The following is a 27,395-nucleotide window of genomic DNA, read 5'->3' as shown; positions in this document are numbered from 1 at the left end:
CCTTTTAAAAACACCCTTCTAAAATGTGTCCTGTTGTGAGGGTAGAAAACAAAACACAATCCATTATGACTTCACATATATATTTTTAAAAAATAAATGTTTATTTCAAGTATGAAAAGTAATGTTTAAACATTATCCAAAAATTATGTTCAGCTTAACAAGTACAAAACAAGACTTCTGACAAAGTTTACAATTAGGTATAAAATACTTAAGAATATACTTTGACGTTCACAGTGAGCATTTTTGAAAAATAAGTTTTGCTAATAAGCTTTAGAAATAAAAATATATTTACAGTCCCAGCTAAAATAAACAAGTTCTTAACTGAGAACAACAGTCCTCCCTCAGGATCGATAGTTAGCATTTCAAAATAAACAATGGTAAACTTTGTTCAGTAATGTCAAAATTCAATACCTTATGGTTTTGCTGACAAATACCATCTATCTCTTATGTCTGGTACCCACAAGCAAGGTTCTCAAGCCACTTAATTGATTTCATAGATGTATAAAACTTATGTAGTATCCAAACTCTCCTGACATTTTTTACAATTCTGAGCATTTTCAGCAAAATATTCTAAACAGAAACTGGCAGAAACTTCCTGGTGCCCATTACAGAACCATCAAAAAAATTAGCCTTGAAATTATTTTACAGGACTACTACCAAGGCTTCTGCTTCTCTTTTCCATATACATCTTTTTGTAGGTTTGAAACATTGCTTTTGAATCTTTTGCTGGATTTTGTAGTGTTTCAAATCCATCTGCACTGAAGCTTCTCTTGGAGAGTCTTGCATTAGCCAAAACATTATCATCTAAGGAAACAGAAATTTTGTTTACTTTATTATTCAGTGTTTGTGACCAATATACAATCAATTAAAATGGAGAGGGTAACCCTGCACTCTTCTCTGGGATAAAATTAGGACAAGGAGTTGGACAAACTATGGCTTTTTACCTACAGAATTATAAATTACACACACAGGACATCTTGCCTCTTTTGGGGACTCTTTTCTACTCTCATCCCATCTTCACATCCCACAGCTATCTTGTTCTATCATTTGCACATTATTATAAATGTGACCTTTTTAACAGCTATCTAAACTAGCAATATAAAGAGCACAAACCAGCCAGTTTCAACTAGTGAATGGAAAAGTTTTTGTATTCTAAGACATGTCTATAGCTTTCTGTTGTCAGACCATTTCAGCGTTATATTAGCCTATCTTTTTGATGGGTCCAGCTTTTCCTACCTCCTGCATTTCTAGATGTGGCTGTACTTCTCAGTTGCCAATTCCCCTGGTCTAGAATAGAATTCCCGTGGTTTTCATTCCTGCTATAGCCATTCCTTTCTGCATAATAGTCTTGTTTTACTTTTTTTTTTTTTTTTTTTGCCTAGGAACTCATGCATTCTATCCTCTTAGTTTCAAATTTTTGTACATCCTCATTAGCTTTCTTCTATGACACTGATATCCGAGATGGGTTCCTAAGTCATTGTTCACTGGATTCTGTTACTTCCTCTTCTCTGTACCTTACCTTGACTTGATAGTTTCACAACTTGCTCCATCTACACTCAAACCTTTGCTACCAAATGTAGATGTATAATTATCTAAACTGTTTCTTTGATCTGTTTGGGAGTTTGCAACATTTTTTTGTCTCATTTCCCGCTGGTTCATGTTCTCCACCTCTTCATCTTGGTATTTGTTCTTTCACGCTTTTCCTGAATCTCCAGACTTTTTTTTTTTTTTTGGATTGTAAGTATTATTTGCTTTTATTTTTTAATTGAAGTATAGCTGACATACAATATTACGTGAGTTTCGGGTACAACATAGTGATTCGTCTCACACTTCGCATCTTGGCTATTCCTTACCCTGCTGCAGATCTCCTTGAGCTTGTGCCCCAGTCTGTGTTTTTTTTTTTATCACGATTCTCAGCACTGATGTTTACTCAACTTCAGTTTATTGCTCATCTTATTTGTGGCTGTCTTTATGTCTCTCATTTAGCTCATGCTTATATCTGGTCAATTTGCGCAGGCATCTATGAGTATTTTCAGATTCAGATTTCAATTATGTCTCTTACCTTCTCTATGGAGTAACATGTCTCCTATTTCCAAGGACCTTTCTTATCCAACCTCAATGCCCATTTCCATTTTTCTCACTTTTGAATTCCTGTGTTCCAACTTTAAAAGTATGCTTTCCACTCTTAGGACTTTTAAAATTCATTTTGCCCTGTTTCAGCTGTTTTCTTGTTCTGACGAAGAGTGCAGTTCTTCTTTAAGACTTTAAATCAATTTAGTTTTTTCCTATGTGTACCTTTACTGTGCAGGACTCGATTTCTGCAAGCCTGCTTATGTATATTTGTTTTAAACTCTCTTTTCCACTTCATCACTTCCTCTCTTTTAAGAAATGTGCTTCTTTATTTTTCATGGTGAAATTCTGCTTCTACCCATTTTCAATGAGTTCTAAACACTTGTCTTTTCATATTCAATTAACCAAAACTAAGATAAAACTCCTGAACCCTAGCTTCTAGTTCTCAATGCAAAACCCTAAAAACAAAGTGCATTCATTCCACTAAGTAAGATACTGAAAGCTCTGGTTTTTCTGGTTGGCACTCAGCCTAAATCCCTCCCATACAAAGAGAAATATATTTTAACTAGGAGACTCAGTCTCTTATCATCAAAATAACTCAAATTCCACACTGAATTAACTTTGAAAAGAGGGGACAAAGTTCAAGTCCCTATTTGGTTATTAGTCATGGAATTTCTAATGACCTTACCTCCCACTGATAAAATGGGGACATGCTCATCTACCTGGTTTTGAGAATTAAATGAATTAAACTTGCTAATCACCCCACCCAGGAGCTAGCAAACAGGGTATGGCTAACCCTCTAGCCCAATGTGGTAAATAAAGTTTAACTGAAGTATAGCCTATACTCAAGTATAGCCTATACTCATTCATTTATTATTCTACTGCCATTTTCTCACTATAGTCTCGGAGTTGAGTATGCAGGAAACCTTACGATCTACAAAACCTAGTATTTACTGCATAATCCTGCACAGAAAAGTTACGTAACTCATCAAGAGGAGAAATATTTTCTTGTTAACAGGAAACAGACCACTGCTCCCCTCTCCACAGTATGACAGAAAATATCAGAAATTATCTTCCTACCATACACTGAATCATTCAAAAAATACGGATAAAAATCAAACTTCACAATAGTTTCATAACTATAATCCAGCTTCTGTGTGACCAAGTGCCCAATACGTAGAGTAAAAATTTAAATACATGAGGATTTTACCTATTTTTTGGTTGGCTTCTGGCATCCTTTTCTCCTCAGTTACACCTCTTAACCAGTCTTCTTTTGTACTTTTTATTCCTGAAACTAAATATTCATTTTCAGATCTCTAGAAATTGCTATTCATCTTTTAGTACTTTAATGAAGGAAAGTCATATAAACATAAAATAAATCTTAGAAGGCATTAAATATATTCACATATACTGCAAGTCTAAAAGAAGCCTCAAAAATCCTTCCATTTCAAGTGTCTGAGTATCTTATAAATGAAAAATGGGTTGCATTAAAAGTTTATCTTCAGTATGGAATTGTTTCTCCCATTTAGGCTGAACACCAACAAATTCCAAGGTATTTAAGGGTACATGAGACAAAGAAAGCCCCTCCCATTGCCCCCACCTACTTCCAATGTTCTTGTTACACCCATGCCTCAGATACATTTATATGGCCAAGTGAAATCACCAATACTTTACAACATAAATTTTATAGTCTATTTTTACCATACATCCCTATATCCTTCCAAGAAAATGTACCTTATATTTACATTGTAACTTTCTGTGCCCAGATACCATCTGAAGAGCACAGGAGAAAAGAAGATTGCCATTCAAATCCTTTACTTTTCCAATCTGAATTTCTCAACACAATGTTTTATAAGTAATATTCACAACACTTAAATGTTTCCTGACTACCAAATAATTAGTCCTCTATTTTCTCCTTCCCTCCTGGCACTACACTGAGAATTCTATCATTCAGCCAAATGACAGTCATGCTTCCTTCTGGCCTTGGTAACTTAACACTGGACAAGACTGCTTCCGTTGCCCTCCCATTTCAAGAGCAGACTACAGGACAGTGCTTTAACTTTCGTGATAACACAGTTACCAACTACTCCAAAGATAATAGTAAATCAAACCATTTCCATATGTATAAAAAGTTTTCACAAATATGTAATGATTATTTCCTCATATTTAGACCAAAGCTTCAAATTCACAGAGCTTTGAAATCACAAGTCCAAATGAGAATCAACAAAAGACTGAGGGGCGCCTGGGTGGCTCAGTCGGTTAAGCGGCCGACTTCGGCTCAGGTCATGATTTCACGGTCCATGAGTTCGAGCCCCACGTCGGGCTCTGTGCTGACAGCTCAGAGCCTGGAGACTGTTTCAGATTCTGTGTCTCCCTCTCTCTGACCCTCCCCTGTTCATGCTCTGTCTCAAAAATAAACATTAAAAAAAAATTTTTTTAAAAGATTGAAATAATGTATAACGAACACTCTTCTAACTTAGCACAAAAACATTTTTCATAATATCAGCTTCTTGGTGCAAAACGAAATCTTTGTATTTGGCAAACCTTACAATTCCATATACCTCTTGTCATCAAGTACAAATTGAGTACAATTTACAGTAAGGGGAAGATAAACTTAAACCAGGCCTTACAATGTTGTAGACATCATCAAAAAAATCATACCAGACCTTGCACAGGTGCTTGCTCCTTGCTAGGACAAGGCTGCAGATCCTTCCGGTTGTCATCAGAATTTGTATTCTTAATCAGTCCATCTGGACATAATTTAAACTCCAGCATGTTTGGTCTTTCTGTGGCATCTTTCACAGGTAAGAAGCTCTGAGGTTTATTTTCTGGTGTCCTCTCTTTATTAAGCTTCATGGGCGAACTATCTAATTTTGTGAGACAAATGCTCTCACGTTCCGTGCATTTAAATGCAACTCTGTTCAGATATAGTTTCCTTTGATCCTTTGATTGGGGAGACATTTGGCCGAATTCAACTTCATTGTCTATTCTGTTCAAATTTTTGTCTAATCTGGTTTTATCAATCCACATTTTATCAAGTTGCTTTCCACCAACTATCCCTTTACCATTCCTTGAAATACACATTTTAGACTCCTCAGAATGGTGAAATTTGAGGTTTTTAGCATGGCTTAAAGAAGTATTTAATGATTCTTTAGAAGCCTGTACACTATTGTGTCTCTCATTTGATTTCCCACAACTCCCTGCTTGCATGGAAAGTTTACTGGACTTCACGTACTGAGAATCACACGTTACATTTCTCACGTGGCTTTTCTTTGATGTGTTGCTACCCATTGCTTCTTTGTGCTTCTGCCTTTGTAAATACTCCTTCGGTGTCAGAACTCTACTCATTTTGGATGAAACGTCCTTGGAGCCTGAGGACTTAGCATTTGATACTGTCTTTTCTTTAACTCTGGCTCTTTCATTTGCGAGTGACAAAAAATTACACAACTTAAATGCACCATCTCCCATATTTTTATTATGCTCTCGTTTATCATATTTCTTCCTCTTTATCTTTGAATCAAGTATGCCCCCATCATCTAACTTCCTTTTTTCCAAAACTTTTTGTCTCAAGCCACCTGCTTTCAATTTTATTTTCTCTGGGGATACTGACTGTACCAAAGAACCATTCTTCATACACAGATCTTTATTTTTATTTGTCAAAAAACCCACCTTCGGTTTTAGTGGACGTAAGTTTTGTGCCATGAGCTTCTGGTGCAGGCTCTCTTGAGAAAATTTTGTCATTTTATTACTGCTATGAAAAGTTATCTCATGAAACTTCAGTTTTCCTTTCCTTTTGTGACTTTGCAAGGAATCTAGTTTTTTATCACCTTTAGATAAAAACTGACCTGATAATTCTTGTTCTGTCCTCAGTGATTTGTGATGTTTTGTTTTGGGCTTATTTATATTTTTGCTTTCTTCTATTTCAGGAAGATGATTTTTTGTATCTGGACAAGTCAAAGGAATCTCCGGATTGTTATTTAGAGGACTATTACATTCAACAGGGGCATTTCTATCAGTTTTCTCTCCTTGTTTACAACTGTTGATCTTCAAAGGAGAACATTTATCTTCCCCTTCTTTCTCTGAAGCTGAGTTCTTGATAGAATTGCACGGGCACTGGGGTACTCCTTCATAAACCATAGATAGCCATCCCAGTGCACAGCAACGGACATCATCTTTCCCTGAATCCATTATAGAATTATGACTCTTTTCATCTGTATCTGTTTGTGGGTCACACTGGCCCCCTTCTTTGTTTACAGGTTCTTCTTTCTGATGTTCTCCCAACTTGTCTACCTCACAGAGTTGATCTTCATGTTCAGGAAATAATTCTTTCATTTGCTCTGAGTTTAATATTGTAATTTGTATTTGGTCTGTTGAGTCTTTGGAGTCACAACCAGTTTTATCACAAGTTTGACCTTTTGGGATTTGGTTTGTTATTTGTTGGGCCACAGAACCTTCATGTGTGTTCACAGCTTCAATGCCATAGGGAAATTCTTTTAAAAGTTCTGACAGCTGATCATGTAGGTATAAGATGGATGCCTTATCATTAAGAATCTCATTTCTTGTAGGATCTTGGGCAGTGTAATGGCAAACTGCATCAGCTTCCTGAGGGCAACTGCCCTGTTGGATAGCTGCCGATGAACACGTATCATTAGCCATGCTTTCTTTTTTAGTGATATGTTCCAAATCACTTTCCTCTAAAATTCCACTATTTGCTTTAACATGCTTCAAAGATGATTCTGGAGGTTGAGGTGATTCTGCCTGGTCAGTTATTTTATGTGAAACATCTATGCACTTTAAAAAATTATCACTTTGAAAATCAAAGTCTTTATTTTCAGTGACATTGTCTGTATGTTCTTTTTGTTGTCCACTACTAATCACCTGTTGCTTAGGGAGAGAAAATTTCTGTGGCTCAACTCTTTTCAAAGGCGGCAAGTTAAACATCTCCGCTATTTGGGAATTATAAGACGTATCACCTTCAACAAGAGAACAAATATTCTCAATATGTAACATATCACCGCTAGCAATATCACTTTTCCTTGGCTTGTATGAAGCTTGCTGTTCACTCACAGTATAATGGGTATCTGGTTCTGATTTGATATGCTTTCCTTGATTGCCATGAGGTGTGTCTGCTGCATTAGTTGACTCATTTTGCTCTTCCTTCTGAATTGGTAAGAACATCTTGGTGTCTGTTGTAGCACCTGCTACTGGTTCATCAACATTAGCTTTCAAAGCAGCAGTAATACTTGTATTTTCTGCCAACTGATTCTGTAAGCTACAAACACTGCCTTCTTTAATAACTGGATACATTGTTTCAGATAAAGTTTCAGGTGTTATTCCTTTGACAGACAAGGTTTTGACATCTGAAAGAATTAGTGGTGACACTACAGCCACCTGAAGTTCTGTTCCTTTTGTGTTGGTTGTGCCTGAAGACTCAGAATTCTGTACTACCATTGACAAAGTTGTTTCTTGTGAGCTGTTTAACACCTTATTCTGAGAATTTCCCACAACTGAAAATGGACTCTTATCACAGGTTTCCACAGGCTTGGAAACTCCAACTGCTGTTCTATTTTTTCTTGACTCATTACACTGTTTTTCTTCGGTAGGTTCTGAAGGTTGCTTTTTCCACAGAGAAAGACATGTTGCTAGCAATTCCATGGAAAAGTGACTGTCACTTTTAGAAGGCATTCCACTTGCTGAGGATTTATGCTCAAGGCAAAAAGAGTTATCTAAAATCTTGGCATTTGTGTTAAAAGTACTTGGAGCTTCCACTGTTTTCAAATTTAGCTGGTTACCAGTGATTTGGGTACTTGGATTAACTTCATAACTATGTGGTTTAGAACCCTGAATAGTTTCACTAGCATTTTTAAACAACTTCTCCTGAGGTTTATCTCTACATGTAAGTAAACTGAGAATTAGCGTATTTTTATTTGGATATTTTGAAACATATTCCTCAAAGGACGCAGACTGAGGAACGTAAGTTGTTTCAGAATTTGTTGGCACATTTAGTTCAACATTGACATTTCCTGATGAAATCTGGGTGTTATTTAAGGTTGCCTGGGTAATCTCAACAGTCGATGCCTTTAAAGAAGTCCTAACTTTCAAATCTTGTAACTGGTCTGGCATTGGAAACTTTTCTGAACAGACAGAATTTAGTAAAACAGAATTCACTTGGTTAAAATTTCCACAATTGGGGTCCTGAATGTTGGAATTCATTGTACTGTATGCTCTATTTGTTTCTTTTGCAGATTCCATTACTGTTGGTGGTTTATTCTCTGGAGTCACTAGGGTTACCTGTGGTCCAGACCGGATTTGGGCAGTTTGTTTCAGAGACAATCCAGAATTTGGAGCTAATTCACTATAAGAGGTATCAGTTGTTTTAATACAACCTGCTGCCATCAAAAGATTTTTATTAATCTTGATTTTCCTTGCAAGTTCCGAAAACTTCTTTTTTATTTCTACTAATGTTTTAATATCCCTCACTAACTTTTCTTTTGTGACACTTGTGTCCAATACTTGATTTGAAGTTAGATCACAAGAGTCTGTTCTCCTCTCTTGATTATTTTGAGCAAGAGTCTGAACACCATCCACAGAAGATCTAACAGGTTCATTAAAAGGCTGAATGACACTGCTATTTACTTTCAAGTTACAGGAATTTCCAACTGTGCTGACATTTTCATTAAGGTTTTGCCAATGCAGTTGAAAACTTCTAGAAAAGTCTTTCCTCATTTCAGGTAAGTGCATTTCTTGACTCTGAGGAACTTCCACAGAAGCCTGTTTAATAACATGCTGAGTACTTTGCAAAGGCTGGCTTGCGTATCTACAGTCATAAGGAGGAGGAGGCCTTTTGTCAGTTTGAGGAACTGCGTATCGATAGGAATGTACAGTTGCAGTCTGCTTTGACTGTAAAGTCTGTGGAGGATCTGGAGGGTGACTATTTTTAATTTGCAATGATGCAGTTGGCATAGGGTTTTGTTTCTGAAGGGAAGGATCTTGCAAAGAGCTTCGTGATGTGTAACTATATTGCTTTGGAAGCGGTCTGTAATCTGGGTAAGTCAGTCCACTGGATGTATACTGTTGCGCCCAGTCAACCTGTCGTTCTGATACAGATGGGTTAAGTCTTGGGGTCCACTGATAAGTTACAGGAACTCTTGGAGAATTGGAGGGGATCATTTGCAGTTGCACAGAACAGGTATCTGAAGTTACAAATTGATTCTGTAGTGCATGTACATTAGGTGTATTAGTTCCAAAACTAGTTTGATGAGATACAGTTGCCCCTGTATGAGAATGCACAGAATTCTTCATTGGTGAGTTCAACCATACATTTTGGGTAACGCCTGAAGACATCTGCAAATTGTGATTTAGTTGTTTGGATCCTTTAACATTTGCATATGTTATTCTTTCTACTGACGTTTGTGAGGCCACAACTGTCCCGGTATGTATATCAGAAATAGGGATTTGCTGCGGAGCTGTATAATTTCTCATGTTTAGCAGTGGCTGTGAAACTGGATTTGAATTTCCAAGAAACATACATGCTTCTTGGTTACTTCCAGGATAGCTTAAAGAACTTTGAGATGTTGTGTTAAATGTATTTATTAAAGCCTGCTCCAAAAAAGATGACGGCTTTTTAGGATAATGTGGTGGTAAGGTGACATTCTCTGGTTTTGCATTCCAATTCATTGTTGATTTGATGTAGTAGCAGAGTATTAAAAGTCAGTTGTTTTGAATGTCAGGAATCTGTAGGAAATAAAGATCTTTCATTAAAAATTTGTTTTGTCTGCATAAAACTTCAAGAAAATTAGTTTACCTTAACACCAATGCTATGGTCTATTAGAATTCCAGAAACCTCTGACCAGTCAAAACTTCATCTTTAATTTGGGGAAGAGATACAAAGAAAAGACCAAAGAAGGATTTAACAATAAATATGGCAAGTATCAATAAAATCTCTGGGATGTTTTATAGGAATTCTACACAATATAGTATTTTGCTTGCTCCATTTAAGTGGCAATTACTTTGATCTTAACAGGCTCTTTATTCTAAGTAACCCATGTTCATTGAAACAAAACAAACAAAAAACTTCAAACACGTGGCAAATAGTCCTTATTGTCTATCCCCATTGTCTAATTCCCCAGAGGTATCTATTGTTACCTCCTCTTACAGAAAATTGTATAGGTAAAAAACAAATACATAAAGGAAACCTCATCTTTTTGCCTCATTTTCATTACTATACCTAGGATACCTTATTATTTCACTACAAATATATTATCCTCATTGCCTGCAGAACATACACTTTCTGAGTATATACTACCATTTAACCAGTCCTTTATTGGCAGATAAAGTTCTTGCACTTGTAAACTATCCTAAGGATTCTTATATTTATACTTTACATTTTTGGCTAAATGTTTCTGGAAATTCCTAGAAGTGAAATCAATGTGTCAAAGGACATTAAAATTATCTTCAGGAACAATGACAAACTGCCCTCCAAAAAGGTTAAAATAACTTACACTCTCACCCACAGCTACTGACAAATCTAAAAATGGTCAATTCTACAACCATAGTAAATGAGGAAAGACCAATTAAAATAAAATAAAACCAACTTCACTTAAACATATTAATACTACACCCTAAATGCAGAATATACATTCTTCCCAAGTGCATATGGAATTTTTACCAACATTACCATCTAGCTGAGCCATAAGCACATCTCAATTTTCAAAGTATTCAATTATTCAGAGTAATTTACGGAGGGAATTATGGGAGAAGAGAAGACACACAATTCAGTCCATAACATGTTCCTATCCCCATGTTCATGTAACACGTAACACTAATTTAGAGCATAAATAAATATGTTAAAGAGACTGGGAGGGGTGCCTAGTTGGCTCTGTCGTAGAGCTTGTGACTCTTAATCTCAGGGAGTTTGAGCCCCACCCTGGGCGTAGAGATTACTTAAAAACATTCACTCACTCATGCATTCATTCATAAATAAATGAATGAATAAATAAATAACCAAGAAACAATCTTTGTATTTATCACAAGACTAATAAGTTAACCCAAGGAAAGAAATGATGATGGACTGAAATAAAATAAAGAATAAAAATGTAGAAATTCAGCTAGTCACAAGTTGATTCTTTCAAAAGAATAAAAATCATTAAGCCTCTGACAATACCGATCATGAAACTTTAAAAGCACAATATTGGGAATAGAGGCTACCACTAGACCCTATAGACTACAGACCCTATAGACACTAAAATAATAAGAATTTATTCCAATACATTTCAAATTTAGGAGTAATAGACAAATTCTTTGAAAAATACATATAACCAGGACTAACACAGTAAGAATACCCTATCTCTTTAAAGAACTTACATTGATAATTAAGTATCTTTTCACAAAGAAAATGCCAGGCCTGTATGGCTTTGCTGGAGTATTCCAACAATCATTCATGAAAGAAAACAATCCCAATACAGCTTCTTTAAAAGGATAAAGAGAGAACACTTCAGAGCTCATTCACTGAGGCTATCATCCAAATGCTGAAAAGAAGGAAAATTAATAATTTCTTTCAGAAATGTAAATGAAAAAATCCTAAACAAAATGTCAGCAAACCAAATGGGGTGACCTATGGAAAGGATAACCCATCATGATCAAACTGGCTTTACTTCAAAAATACAAAGTTTGTCATTTGAAAATTAACCAAAGTAATCACAGGACAATAATTTATTTAAGAGAGAAAGCAAGCAAGCACAAGCAGGGGAGGGGTAGAGAGGGAGAGAGGGAGAGAGAGAATCCCAAGCAGGCTCCACAATGTCAGTGCAGAGCCTAACACGGGATTTGAACTCACAAACCATGAGATCATGGCCTGAGCCAAAATCAAGAGTAGGACATTCAACCAAATGAGCCACTCAGGTGCCCCAGATGATAAATTTTCAACAGATACAAAAGCTCTTGATAAAATTCAATATCCATTTATTAGAAGAACAATCATATCAAACCAACAATAGAAATTTCCTTAATTTTGAAAAATAGCAGCTTCAAACATTTATATTGACAATAAAATGAAAACGCCACTATTACCCCTTCTTTTTGCCATGGTACTAGAGATCTGGAAAGCATAAGAATTGGGAAGGAAAACATAAAACTTATTGTTCACAGAGTTTATGTAGACAACCTAAATCAGGGGCACCTGGGTGGCTCAGTTGATTAAGCATCCGACTTCACTCAGGTCATGCTCTCATGGTTCGAGAGTTCAAGCCCTGTGTAAGGCTCTGTGCTGACAGCTCAGAGCCTGGAGCCTGTTTAGGATGCTGTCTCTCTGCCTCTCTGTGCCCCTCCCCTGCTCAGGATCTGTCTGTCTGTCTGTCTGTCTGTCTGTCTCTCTCTCTCTCTCTCTCAAAAATAAATACTTAAAAAAATTTTTTAAATCCAAAACAATCCACAGATCTTTTACATCTATCAAGTCTTGGGTCATAGTGTTTTCATTAAAAGAAAAACAAGATTGAAGAAGGTATGTATGCTTTTTAATTAAAAACGAATCCCCAAAAGAGAAAGATCTGTATATTCCTCACATGCCTTCTCTCAGGGAAGCTCCTTAATAATACAACTGACTAGGGGTACCTGGCTGGCTCAGTTGCTAAAGCATGCAACTCCTGGTCTCAGGGCTGTGAGTTCAAATCCCCTGTTAAGAGCAGTTTACTTAAAAAAGAAAAAAATAAATAAAGGCCGAAGCATAATACAAACCAGCTTTTCTACTAGAGTTAATGATGCCTAATAAATTCCCCTTACTTCTTGTATGTACTTACTTCTTGTATGTACTTACTTCTTGTATGTACTTACTTCTTGTATGTACTTACTTCTTGTATGTACTTGGGGGTGGGATGCTGTTATAAATTGTATTATTCCCCCCACCAATTTCAAATGTTGAGGTCCTAATCCCCAGTGTGACTATATTTGAAAACAGGCCTTTAAGGGAGGTAATTAAGTCTAAATGAGGTGAGAAGGATAGGACCACAATCCAACAGGACAACAACCGTTGTCCTCATAAGAAAGGCATATGCACACGGTGGGGGAAGAGAGACCATGTGACATCACATAGGAGGAGGCTGACCACAAGCCAAGAAGGGAGAGGCCTCAGGAGAAACCATAACCCTGATCTTGGACTTCCAGCCTCTAAAACTGTGAGAAATAGGGCACCTGGGTGGCTCTGTAATTAAACATCTGACTTCAGCTCAGGTCATGATCCCACTGTTAGTGAGTTCAAGCCCCACATTGGGCTCTATGCTGACAGTGCAGAGCCTGCTTGGGATTCTCTCTCTCCCTCTCTCTCTCTCTCTCTCTCTGCCCCCACCCCCTGCTCGCTCACTCTCAAAACATAAACTTCAAAAAAGAAAAGTTTCAACCCAGCAACTTTATTTGTAGTTTACCCTTATTACAGAAATTTCAAAGTAAAAAAATAACCTAAAAATCACAGCTTGTGGAAGAATAGTAATATTAGTATCTATTTTAAACACAATCACACACACCCATGAACAGAACTCTATGAAAACGGACTGGTTACATTATGATCTGCCTACTACAGGTCAGATGAAATTGTAAGAAATAGAACAGGACAAACAGAGCCACATCAAGAATTGTTTTATATACAAGGATGACTGTTAATTTGTCAAAGACACTGGAACATTATTAAAATGAAAGATAATGCTATTAATAGACAAGATGATAGGCATAAAAAAAGACTGTCTCAGAGCAGCCCAAAAGATGCAAACCTAGACAATGTCCAGCAGGCTTCAATAAATGTTTGTTAAATGAATAAACATAATCTGTAAGTACTGAACACCAAGTTAAAATGAAGTTCCTATTTAAACTTCCAGACGGGAAAAAGTCCCCACTTCTCCCTTCAGATTCGTGTCAGCCATAAACATCACATGATTTCAATACTTCAAAAATATAGAACTTCTTAAAAAATATATTAAATACTCTTCTTATACCTGAAAAAAACATAAAACCCTTCTGGTATTTTTTTTTTTTTTTAACATTTATTCATTTCTGAGAGACAAGAATGAGACAGAGCACAAGCAGGGGCGGGGCAGAGAGAGAAGGAAACACAGAATCTGAAGCAGGCTCCAGGCTCTGAGCAACTGTTCAGCACAGAACCTGACACGGAGCTTGACCCACGAACCGCAAGATCATGACCAGAGCCAAAGTCGGTCACCTAACCAATTGGGCCACCCATGCGCCTCCCCATTCTGGTATTTTATTTTATTAATTTAATTTCTTTTATTTTTTTAAATTTTTTAATGTTGTTTATTCTTGAGAGAGAGAGAGAGCATAAGCAGGGGAGGGGCAGAGAGAGAGGGAGACACAGAATCCGAAGCAGGCTCCAGGCTCTGAGCTGTCAGCACAGAGCCTGATGCAGGGCTTGAACTCACGGACCATGAGATGATGACCTGAGCCGAAGTCAGATGCTCCACCGACTGAGCCACTCAGGCGCCCCTCCCCCCCATTCTGGTATTTTAAAGTGAAACTTTCCCTTATGGCTTAAGTTTGACATCTAATGTGTTCCACAAACCAAAGTTTATTTGGAGTGTCAGCTGATGTGGTCAAAACGAGGAAAGCCACTATTTTCCACTGAAAAACTGATTTACGTTAGCAAAAGCTATAGATGCTTCTGTAACATCAACAAAACCATCAATATCAACACTTCAATGTAAAATGCACTTTTCAGAAATTCGAAAAGTATCATGATTTTCTCAACCTATTATTCTAGCTCTGGCTGTTCGTATCCTTAGTCATAGAAGAAATTAGGCTATCACTCCTTGAATTAGGCTTTCAAGAATATTCTAAATTTTGCATTATTTACAATACAATTCTATAAATAACAGCTAACATTTGAGAGTTTACCATATGTTAAGAACTGCACTGAATGCTTTAAATACATGATCACACGTAACTGTCACAACAAATGAATGAAGCCAGGCAATAGTGCAAGGCTAGCAAGGCTAGATAGAAATCCCACTATCACAGCTGTCCACATTGCCAGAGACAGAAAGGAGACAAGAATATAACTTCACATACAAATTTATTACTTACCCACACAGAAAAAAATAACATCAGTCTCCCTATTCCCAGAGGGTGATCCCAAGGTGTTTGAGAACACAGGTTACCAAAAAGCCAACTCTAAAAAACTACAGCCATTTTATAGCTGGCGACTATATACCCAAGGATAAGGGAGGTGGTAAAGTCCTGTGCTCAACAGGAAAAAAAAAAACATCCCTGTGGCTATTTCTCACAAGGGTTCTTATCAACTTTTGTTCCAGAAGGGCCTACTGGGTGTCCTGCCAAGGTAGGAGTCAGACAGAGATTAGGCTTTGCCTATTTGGCCCATGAATAGACAAAGGTCATCAGAGTACAATGGAGAAGTTGCCCCCCTACATCTCTACCCTCCACCCTACATGTGTCCTGCTACAAATTCTATTCAGAAGCACAGGACACTCAATCAAATACCCTAACGAACTGTACTTCTTCTTAGGCAACACTGGAGAAGAGTGACTTGACCCTGACCCCTGGCAGAATGATCAGGCCGTTTGTGGAGGTCAGGCCACAAGCTCCCCATACGGAGCCATGTAACGTCCCAGGTATCATCAAGGCTCACCAATAAGAGTCACATGGCTTTCTCTCTGGAAGAACAAGGGAGTGGGAAATAAATTGCTCTAATTTTGCTCACTGATTAATCTAAGCAGAGCGTGGGATGCTGGCAATCACACATACCCCACCATGACTGGTCAGTAGGAAGTTCAGAGCAATGCATCTATCATTCAGGCTAGAAAGTTTACACTTATGTCTCCAGAGCAGAGGTCAGAGACAAATTTCAAACTAACTTTAGAGTTGTACTATTCCCTAAAATGGGAATTAAATATCAGAGAGCACACATGAAAAAGTCAGTTATCCCTCCTGGGAGTTCTGCCTAGCAACTCATTTTAGAACCCTCCAGGTACCCACCACCTTAAGCAAACAAGATTCATTAGAGGGGTGGTGGTCTCAAATATCTAGAAATTCCTGACAAGTGCCTCAAATACAGAGGAGTAGTTTGCCAGTATAAGCTACCTAAGATGCAATATGTGTTGGAGTACAAAGTGTATTAGGAGGATAAATACCACTATTACAACAGGAATGAGCCAATTCTGTGCCTCTTGAGATGGATAAACTCTTTGAACAGAACCAAAGAGTTGCCATAAAAGCAGGCTCAACTGCCTTGAAGAGAAATCTGAAAACTGTTACACCCAGTTAGTTACCTTCGTCATTATAGACCATACTCTAGTGTTTACTCTGTTTGTACCAGGTTTTGTTTGGAGGATTGTAAGAATATTAACACAGGCATTTTGTTGGCATTCCATTAAGATCCAGGTTTTATAAAACTAAAGGTTAAGACTAATGACGCAAGGGGACCTGAAGTACCAGAAGAGACCTATAGGATAGAATCTACTTTCTTATTATCAGGGTCAGGTAGGGGATGGACAGATCCAGTTAAATTCAGAACCATAACTGTAGTCTAGAAGATACAGACAACGAGAATTCTGCTTTCCCTCAATCAGGAAACCAATGGAAATCATGACTAACAGAATAAATTACACGAGTCTTGGCCCAAAGGACACCACTCCCAAGAGCATTCATTCCCCAAAAATTAGCAACTGCTGAGGGTTTCTAAGAGTCCTTAAGATCTTCCACTGGCCAGCAGTATGTTGACTAAGAGTAGTAGGCAGCTACAAGCCTGAGGTAAATTAGATTACTAGTTTCTGCCTACTCCTCCAACCCTTATCCCCTAGGTCTATGGTCTTCCTTCTCCAACTAGCATAGAGGACCTCTGCAAGTTATGGTGGGTAAGAAGGAATGGCAATCACTCAACTGTGAACTCATCACTTCCATGCTCTAAGCCACCTTACCCACAACACCTTGTATAGTAGCATGGTCATGTGGAAGGAAAATGTAAAAACCAACAGAAGTTGTGGCAGTGAATCTTTATGGCCATAATGAAAGTGACCTACTTGAGATAAATTTCTGACCCCCAATAAACACCCTCAACTACTTCAACTAAAATAACACACGGCAAGAAACTAAATGCAGAAGAAGATTTGATATAACCTACATAAATATTCTTCAGGGTCCTAAAGAATTTCTAACGTATGAGAGGTAGGGCGCCTGAGTGGCTCAGTCGGTTAAATGTGTGACTGGTTACATGTGACTCTAGGTTTCGGCTCAGGTCTCGTGATTAGTGAGACCAACGTCAGGCTCTATGATATCAACTTGGGATCCTGTCTCCCTCTCTCTGCCCCTCCTCGACTCACACTAGTGCGCTCAAAAATAAACATTAAAAAAAAAAAGATTTCTGGGGCACTGGGGTGGCTCAGGTCATGATCTTGCTGTTCATGTTCAAGCCCTACGTCGAGCTCTGTGCTGACAGCTCAGAGCCTGAAACCTGTTTCCGATTCTGTGTTTCCCTCTCTCTCTCTCTTTGCCCCTCCCCCACTCACACTCTCTCAAAAATAAATTTAAAAAAAAATTTTTTTTAAGAATTTCTAATGTATATAAATGCTTCCTGACTTATCTGTCCCTGCTGACTGTAGCTAGAGATGGCACGCCCATTCAGTACTCATATAAGAACCTGGAAGCATGTACCTCACCTCCACAGACTTTGCCTATGCATCTCTTTTCTGTTAGTCCTATATTGTATCCTTTGCTGTCATAAACTTTAGCCATGAGAATACAGAGAAAAGGAACAAAACCACAACTTGGGTCCTTGAAAAGATCAACAAAACTAATAAACCTTTACCTAAACTGACCAAAAAAAAAGTCTCAAATTACTAAAATCAGGAAATAGAGACACTACTACCAACCTTTCATTGAAAACAAAAAGAGAATACTATGAACAACCACATGCCAATATATTCGATAATCTGAAAGAAAAGAACAAGCTCCCTGTGATATTGTAATTTATACAAAGAAATATATATTTGATCTTTGTCCCTATTTCTCACACAGAATTCCTAAAATCCTGAGGTTTTCCCAAGTGTTAAGTGAAAAAGGTGCCTTTTGTTAGGTTAATGAGGTGACTTTTAGACTGCACCAAAAGGTGGGGGCGGGCAGGAGAACCATCCATGTGAATAGGGGGTTGGATCTTTTAGCCCTCCCCCACCTCCAGGGAGGGATGGAGAGTTGGAGGTTAAATCAATGGCTAATGTTTTTAATCAGTCATGACTGTGTAATAAAGCCTCCATAAAAACTCAAAAGGACAGGATTCAGAGGGCTTCTGGGTTTGTGAACACATGAAGATTTGGGGACTTTGGCATGCCCAGAGGGAGCACAGAAGTTCCACAGAACTTCCCACATACCTCATTCTATCAGCTCTTCTAGACTGTTGATTCATATCCTTTAAATTCCTTTGCAATAAACCAGTAACCTAGTAAGTAAAATGATTCTCCGAGTTTCATTAGCCTCTCTACCAAATTAATAGATTCCAACAAAGGGGTTGGGGAAACCTCCAATCAATAGCCAGTTAGACACAAGTACAGGCAACAAACAATCTAGACTTGCGACTCATATCTCAAGTCCAAGGAGGGGAGTTATAAAAACCTCCAATCCGTAACCTGTTCGTCAGAAGCAAGGGAATAACCTGGGTTTGTGATTGGTGTCTCAAGTATGGATGAAGGCAGTCTTGTGGGACTAAGCCCTCAACCTGTAGAATCTGATGCTACCCCCCAGGTATATAGTGTCAGAATTGTAGGAGACCCAGCTGGTGTCCCCAGAGAGCTGCTTGTTGTTGGTGTGAGGGGAACCTCCCCACACACATACAGTGGAATTCAGTGAAGAACCCCAAAAAACTTCAAAAGACACTGACTGAAACTGACTTGAGATACAGAAAATCTAACTAGGCCTATGAAGAGATTGAATTAGTAACCAGAAGATTACCCAAAAAGAAATGGTTAGGCCCAAATGGCACTCTGGACAATCATACCAAAAACATAAATATTATAAACCAATTCTACAAACTTTTTTAAAACACAAAAGAGGGAATACTTCCCAAGTTAATTCTAAGAGGCCAAGATTACTCCATAGCAAAACCAGAAAGAAATCACAATACAACTACAGACCAATCTGTTATGAATATGGATGCAAAAATCCTCAAAAAAGAACTAGCAAACCAAACACAGCAGCATATAAAAATAATTATATACCACAACAAAGTGGGACTTATCCCTGAAATGCAAGGTTGATTTAAAAAAAATCAATGTTATATAAAATATCAATACAATAAAGGACAAAAACCACATGATCATCTCAGTAGATTCAGAAGAAGGACCTAACAGGATGGAAATTAAATGCATCTTCAAATCCAACTCTTTTTCATGGTAAAAACACTCAAACTAGAAAAAGAAGGGAACTTCTTTGATTTGATAAAAGGCATCTGCAAAAAACCCACAGCTTACATCATAATAGTTAAAGACTGAATATTTATCCTCTAAGAAATGAGGGAAAAAACAGAGATGCCTGTTCTTGTTACTTCTAATCCATATTGTACTAGAGGTTCTAGCCATGGCAGTTCAGAAAAAAGAAAGAAAATAAAGAAATAAAAGACATCCAGATTGGAAAAGAAGAAGTAAAACTATCTCTACTTGCAGATGACGTGATCTTGTATATAGAAAACTTTTAAGGAATCCACTAAAAAACATAATTAATTAACTAGTTTAGCTCAGTTGCCTACTACAAGCTCAGTATACAGAAGCCAAATGTATTTCTAAACAACTCTTAATCTGGAAATCAATCTCACTACAGTAACATTAAAAAGAATCAAACACTTTGAATAAGTTTAACAAAAGTGAAAAATTTATAAAACATTGCTGTAAGAAATTAAAGACCAAGGGCACCTGGCTGGCTCAGGTGGAAGAGCATGCAACTCTTGACCTCAGGGTTTCGAGTTAGAGCAAGCCCCACGCTGAATGCAGAGATAGAAAAGAAAAGGGGAGGGGAGGGGAGGGGAGAAGGGAAGAGAAAATTAAAGACCTAAAAAAAAGGGATAACATCCCACATTCGATGGATTAAAGGATTTAATACTGTTAAAGTAGAAACACCACCCAAATTCATCTACAGAGTCAGTACAACCCTTACCAAAATCCCAGACGTCTTCTTGCTAGAAATCGAGAACCTGATCCTGAAATTCGTTTTGAAAAGAGTAAAGTTGGAGGACTTACACTTTCCAACTTCAAGACTTACTACAAAACTATGATAACAAAACCATGTGGCACTGACACAGGATAGACACTGATCAGTGGAACAGAATCCAAAAATAAACCCTCACATTTACAATAAGGAACTAGAATTCAAAAAAAGGACTCTTGCAACTCAACAATACAAAGACAACTCAAATTGAAAGTTTTTCCAAAGATATATAGTCAATATGCACATGAAAAGATGTTTAACATCATTAACCATCAGGAGAATGCAATCAAAAATACGGTGTGGCAGGGGCATCTGTATGGCTCAGTGGGTGGAGCATTTGACCAGCTCAGGTCATGATCTCCGGGTTCGTGGGTTCAAGCCCTGCATTGACAGCTCAGAGCCAGGAGCCTGTTTTGGATTCTGTGTCTGTCTGTCTCTCTGCCCCTCCCCAACTCATGCTCTCTCTCAAAAATGAGTATTTTTAAAAATCTTTAAAAAATAAATATATATTTAAAAAAGCAAAAAAAAAAAAAAAAAATCCACAGTAGCATACCACAAAAAGACAAGTGTTTGCCCTGGATGTGGACATACTGGAACTCTTATGCCTTGCTGTTGAGAATATAAATATAAATATAAATATATATAAATACTCTGAATAACACTCTGGCAGTTTCTCAAAAGACCAAGTAGCCATATGATGGAGCAATTCTATTCCTAGGTACATACCCAAAGGAATTAAAAATGTATGTCTACACAAACACTTGCACATGAACGCTCACAGGGGCATTATTCATAGTAGCTAAAAAGTGGTAACAATCCAAATGTCTGCTAACTGATTAAAGGATAAACAAAATGTGGCATATCCATGCAATGGACTATTACTTGACAATAAAAAGCAGTGAAGGACACGGATAAACCTTGAAAACAAAATGCTAGGTGAGAGATGTCATAAAAGATCACATATTATTAATCCATCTGTATGAAATGTACACATATCTAGAGACAGAAACTAGATTAATAGTTGCCTGGGAATGTTTGGGTTGGGGAAAAGGGGGAGTGATCTGTGAAAGAAGATTCCGAAACAGAGTAAGCATTGCTAAGAGAGTCACTCTAAATAGAGTCAGATGAATATCGAAAGTAGGGTCGAGGCTTGTCTCCAGTTTTAATTTTTTTTCCCAGTTTTAATTTTCAAAACATCACAAAGTTCTGACTTTTGTCAGTTACAACTGGACCACCTCCTGGAATGCATCGTCCTACTTTGGCTAAATAGCCAAAGCCTACAAATAGCCAAACACGTATTATAGTTAGTTTCAACTCTGCTAGCACCCATCAACCAATCATTTATTCATCCAAAACAAATTATGTAACCTTGTGCCTTCTGCTTATGTAAGCTTGCACTCCCCACTTGTCGCAGCACTTTACTTTGGATTTTGTCAACTCTGTGTGTCTCAGATTGCAATCCCTAAGGGTCTAAATAAACCTTTTTGGTTGCTGTGCAGATTCATCACCTTCAGGATCAACACCATTAATGAGCATGGAGATTGTTTTGGGAGTAAAGAAACTGTTCTAATTGACTGCAATGATGGTTGCACACCACGTGAACATAACTTAAAACCACTGTACACTGTAGTGGGTGCCTGAGTGGCTCAGTTGGTTACGTGTCTTGACTCCTGATTGGTTAAGTTACCAGGGTCTTGGGATCAAGCCCCGTACATCTGGCTCCAAGCAAGTAGTGGAGCCTGCTAAAGATTCTCTCTCCCTCTCCCTCTGCCCCACTCATGCAGACACACAAGGGCACACTCTCTCCACAATTAAAAAAAAAACACTGTACACTGTAAATGGACAAAGTGAATTTTATAAATACGGCATATGAATTATATCCCTAAACTGTGGTTTAAAAACCAAACATAGTTATTTCCCTGTCAATAGCACCGACATGGGTACATGACCCAATGAAAGCCAATGAAATTATAGACTTTTGGTAGAGCAACCATACAAAAGGCCTATTTTAAGTTCAAGCTGATTGGATACATACCTGGAGATGCTAGAGCCACTCAAGGAAGAAAGGTGTGCCTGAGAATGGAGTCAATGCTGAAGAACAGAGCTCAAAGATGGAGGGTCTCAAAAGTCTTTAAAGTTTTTCTTTCTTTATATTCAGATACTGGATCCAGCCAAACATGAAGGTTGAACTATTTGAACTTCTTAATGATGTGATCCAGTAAATTATCTTTTAGGGCTTAAAAAAAATAATAATTTGCTTATGATTTGTTTCTTAAAACATAGGGTAGACAATATAATTTCTTTTAATACTTTGCAATCTTAACCATAAATTAAAGATTTAATTTACAGTGAAGTCATATAATTTAATACATCTCAGGAGAATCTTAGTGATTGTCATTAAATCTTTGCAGTCATTAGAACTATGAGCAAATGTCTCACGACATTTACCTCAAGAGGCCAGCCTCTAACACTGCCCTTCAATTTACAAGCACACTTAGGATCTCAAGAATATACACACTACAATGCTGCCTCCCAACAAAGCATGTAGAATTTCTCAAAGTCCCCAGTTAGTTCTTTCTTTACAAGACTTATTACAAAGTAAATTTTACCTTGCATTCTAGAGACAGAGTTGGTAAACGTTGTCTCTTTATCTCAAATTGAATGCTTTCCATGTCTGTTTCAATGAGAGGGATGGGGCAGGAGGGTGGAGAAGGCCTGCTTACACACACACAAAACCCTTGAAATTCACCTTTATAAATACCTTTTCAAACAACAAGATCAATTCCCTAAACATTTAGGTTCCTATTTATACAAGACATCGATAACCTAAATGGTAAGGGAGTCCTGTATATCACACAGTAATATGGAAAAATGAGGCTCTGGGGCAAATATGCCCTGAATTAAGAATTTAACAGAGGGGCACCTGGGTGGCTCAGTCGGTTGAGCGGCCGACCTCAGCCCAGGTCATGATCTCGCAGTCTGTGTGTTCAAGCCCTGTTGGGCTCTGTGCTGACAGGTCAGAGCCTGGAGCCTATTTCGGATTCTGTGTCTCCCTCTCTGCCCCTCCCCGGCTCATGCTCTGTCTCTGTCTCTGTCAAAAATAAAACATTCAAAAAAAAAATTTTTTTTTTAAAGGAGAATTTAATGGAGATATTCTTGATTTCAAATTAAGCCTAGAGGTAAAAACCAGAGTTGTGTCTAGTACTTCCCTACAGAAACATAACCTACAACAGGATCTATAGTAAAGGGTTTAATCAACACAAAACTGATTAACGTAGAGCTGATAAACTTAGACCTTAAAGGAGCAAACTGAATTTCCTATTAGATACAATGCTGTCTGAGGCCATAAAATATCTTTCCTCTAACAGGACAACTAAAATTTACTGAGCTCTTACCACTCACAGACAGGGGCTGTCCCACATGTGTTGTATGACTAAAACTCATACAACTTGGGGCACCTGGGTGGCTCAGCCGGTTAAGCTTCCAACTCTTGATTTTGGCTCAGGTCATGATCTCATGGTTTGTGAGATCAAGCCCCACGTCGGGCTCTGCACTGACAGCAAGGAGCCTGCTTGGGATCTCGGTCTCCCTCTCTTTCTCTCTCTTAAAAACAAATAAATAAAATAAAATAAACTTACAAAAATTCTAAAAAATAGAGCAATCCTAAGTAGACCTCTGCCTGAGTAACCTGAACCAGTCACCTCCCATAATCTACTCTTTCTTGCAAAGACTAACAACTAAATTCTCTATGCTATGTCAACCATATATTTCTCCTCAAGCTCTGTCATCAAATCCATTGTGCCCGACTGTTTAATATTTCACCAACGCTGATTCGTTTAATTAACAATTTAATTCCATAATAAATTAGAGCAGGATACTTGGAGGTAACATACTTACTTTTAAGTACAATGTTAGTCTTTTACTACTATGTTCCCATTTCCCTCCAAGCATGTCAGTCCCCCTTCACACAGTGTTTATTATACTTCTTTGGTCCTAGGAAGAGCAAGAAACATTTTATAAGTAGTGATAATTTAATATGAACTACATTTTTTTATTCATATGAAACTTACTTTATGATAAAAGCACATGCTATTCTGTTTGCTAGATAGGACATTGCTGTGCCAAACTGTGTTCCTTTAAGGTTGCACCAAAAACATACGAAGTTTACAGAATTCTCATTAGGTGTGGAAAGTAACAAATAGAAACTAGGTGTGGCCTAAAATACCATTCACTGTTTAAGTTAGAATTCAAGTTGGTCCTCCAAGATCACTACTGCCCTACCATTCCAAAACAGAAATACTTTATCTTACCAGCTTTCCTCACTGGAACAGTAAGAGAATCCGACTGTACAGGGGGAAACGTAACTAAAACCTTAACATTCGTGAATGCTAACAATGACTAAAACATACAATTTGCAAGCACCGTTAAGCAGAAAAGTCCCCAAACAAGCTCTGCGACCCACCTATTCAAATGCACCCCAAGCTGACTCGTATCATGGGCTGTTCTCTTTATTTTGAAGGTAGGCTCCTTAAAGTATTACAAATAAATTGTTTTCACTGAAACGATTCTCCTCAAAAGGTTGCTGCTGAACTCAAGATCCTAAGGACATTTGCTTAGAGCATTCGCCTCCCTCGAAAACACCTAAAATCGGTATGCATTTGTGCATTTACAAATGCCTCGAGGAACTAACTACTGCTGAGGAACAGAAAGCATCTGCGGAACAGAGGCGTTCGCGGGCCACTTGGAGATACAAGCCGAGCAATTCTGTTTCGGGAGGGTCAGCATAATGGAGGTGGGGAGGAAGGCAACGCTCGAGAAACCGTAAATGCAAAACAAAGATTTTTTTTTCCACGCCACCGACAGGAAATAATTAAAAACATAAGGTACTCTCACACCCACCACCTCGTAGTTCAACAAAATGCGTACTCGCTCTCTCCACCCCGACCTCCACCGCAAGGAGTGAGGCAATTTAAAGAAAACACCCAGGAGGCGCCGCCCTCCGGCTCGGGCTCGGCGTCCGCGGCTGGCCCCGGCCGGCCCCGCGCGGCAGGCAGGGCCACAAGCGAAGGGGCCGGCACGCGGTGGGGCGCGCGAGTCGCGGGGCCGAGGCCCGGAGACGCCCGAGCTCCCGCGACCCCGAGACTCCGTCCTCGCCTCAGAACAAAAGCGCCCGCCGCCTCGCGCGCGGCGCCTGCCCGCGGGCGCCTGGGCTCCTGACGGCCAGCGCCGCGCCTGGGACCTGAGGAGAGCGAGGGGCAGCGGGCTCCCCGGCCCCACACTTACCGATGAGCGCCGAGCCCAGCGCGGGTAAGCGGGGAGGACGCTCTGGGCCTCCCGGGCCCCTGAGTTTAAGTCAACTCGGTCCGCCTTCAGGGGCGGGTCGATCCAGCGAGGCCCAGGCTCCCCGAACAGCTAGGCCCCGCCCCCGGCCGTGAGCGGCAGCGGTAAGCCCTGAGCCGCCCGGGTCCTAGTGCCACACGCATACAACGGCTGTGGCCAGCCCCGCCCTCCAGTCCCTGGCGGCGAGATTTGCAAAGGCAGGTTTACTTGTCCTATGGAGAAAACGTCTCCATCAGTGGTACTTTACGTTTCACTTGCGTCGGAATCGTCCAAAGGATTGAAGAGCACCACCTGCAAAACCAATTCAGTAGGGCTAAAGTGGACTGAAAATGTAGATTTCTAACAAGTTCCCAGGATAGGCTGTTGCAGCTGGTCTCAGAACCAATGATGTAGAGAATGGGGTTGGCAAACTTTCCATAAAGCATGTGAAAGAAAGCACACAAAGTGAAGCTTAGGAGATGTTTTTTCCCCCAAGCCAATGGAATAGGGAGAACGTCCATTAATGCAGAGGAAGCTTCTCCAAATAAATAAATAAATAAATAAATTAATTAATTAATTAAATAAATAAATCAATGTTTTCTATACAAGGATTTTTATAATATGAAGTAAATAAGGGAGTCCCATCTGAGTGGTTAAGAATAAGAAAGGGCAGAGGTGGTTAGTTTTTGCCAAAGGGTGGGCAGGGAATTCCTTTGACCTAAGATTTGGATCTTGGCTCTGCCACTCCCACTCACTAGATCTACAACCTTGGGAAAATCACTTAACCTGTCTCTGCTCAGTTTTCTCACCTATAAAAGGAGAATAACAGGAATGCAGGTTTCTCCTGCTATCCAAAAGTAGAGAATTTCTATGAAAACTTTGCTAATCCAAAATAGTGTAGCGATGCAGCAATTACCATTACTTTATATGGGAACATTTTTTAATATTCCCAGACCCCCAAAACAACTCCTTTTAGGCTTTCCTTAGGACACATCTTGCTAATATCTGTTAAATAAATGGGGATAAAGCACAGATGCTCACAGACATAGTTAAAAGCTATATAGCAGCTTGATGCTGAGACACTCAGTGTAGTTCCCAAGGAAGGAACTTAATGGTGCCACTCTTCGCTACTCAGGGTGCACGTGCAAAACAAATGATGAATGCTATATTCACTTTTCACCTTCTTTTCATGAAAGCAAAAATCCTCTTCAGATTTTTTTGGGGTTAGCAAAAACAGGTAACCAATGTAGGTCTTTTGTAAAAGCAAAGTGGCATAAGGAGAACTTTCAAAAAGTGAAAAGCAGGGGATACCTGTACTTACTTCATAGGATTATTGAGGTCATTCCATAAATTAATACATAACTTAGAACATCTCCTGGAACATGGAGTGGTGCACTTGGCTCAGAAAAGGGGTTTTCCAGAGCCTAAGCTGCACAGATCAGCAATAAGGAATCAACCCAAGGAAGAGGGAGTTTTATTGCCAGCAAGTCTGATACAGACCCCACTCTTACAGAGCCTGAGGAAGCCTTAATGCCCAGCAAGATTTAGTGCCCAGGAAACTACAACTGTATTTGGGATGAAGTTGCTGATCTCTCTGCCATGTATCCTTGTCTGTGTTTATGCTGACTTTCTCCTTTCTCCTTGAGATAAGTAAAGCTTGTCTGATTTCCCAAAAGTATTTCTTTCCACAAATCCTAAAGTACAACTGGCATTCATCATTATAGCAGCCCTGAAGGGTCATTAGCAAAGAGACTTGCAAAGAGAAGACATAATCTCTAGGACTTGAAAGTATGTTTAATCCAGGG

At 38.8% G+C, this 27,395-nt stretch overlaps 1 protein-coding gene across 5 annotated transcripts in view; it reads right to left on the bottom strand.

Moving 5' to 3' along the window:
- Positions 1–78: 78 nt before the first annotated feature.
- Positions 79–27,395, bottom strand: part of RESF1 (retroelement silencing factor 1) — a 69,000-nt gene continuing 41,683 nt past the window's right edge. Inside the window, exons 1-7 of one of the 5 annotated variants that reach the window (XM_045465377.1) lie at positions 25,555–25,686; positions 24,169–24,264; positions 23,195–23,362; positions 22,307–22,507; positions 4,737–9,804; positions 3,281–3,364; positions 79–804 (exon numbers count right to left, since the gene is read on the bottom strand). In XM_045465377.1, the coding sequence (XP_045321333.1) occupies positions 638–804; positions 3,281–3,364; positions 4,737–9,747 (5,262 nt within the window). In that variant the 5' untranslated portion in view covers positions 9,748–9,804; positions 22,307–22,507; positions 23,195–23,362; positions 24,169–24,264; positions 25,555–25,686 and the 3' untranslated portion in view covers positions 79–637. Of the gene's footprint in view, positions 805–3,280; positions 3,365–4,736; positions 9,805–22,306; positions 22,508–23,194; positions 23,363–23,729; positions 23,753–24,168; positions 24,265–24,733; positions 25,184–25,554; positions 25,700–27,395 lie in introns of those variants that run through there. The other 4 variants (XM_045465375.1, XM_045465376.1, XM_045465378.1 and 1 more) reach the window with 4 other exon arrangements.

This window comes from Leopardus geoffroyi, chromosome B4 (genome assembly GCF_018350155.1).
Source record: "Leopardus geoffroyi isolate Oge1 chromosome B4, O.geoffroyi_Oge1_pat1.0, whole genome shotgun sequence".
NCBI lineage: Eukaryota > Metazoa > Chordata > Mammalia > Carnivora > Felidae > Leopardus > Leopardus geoffroyi.
This window is presented reverse-complemented; position numbering and strand designations above follow the sequence as displayed.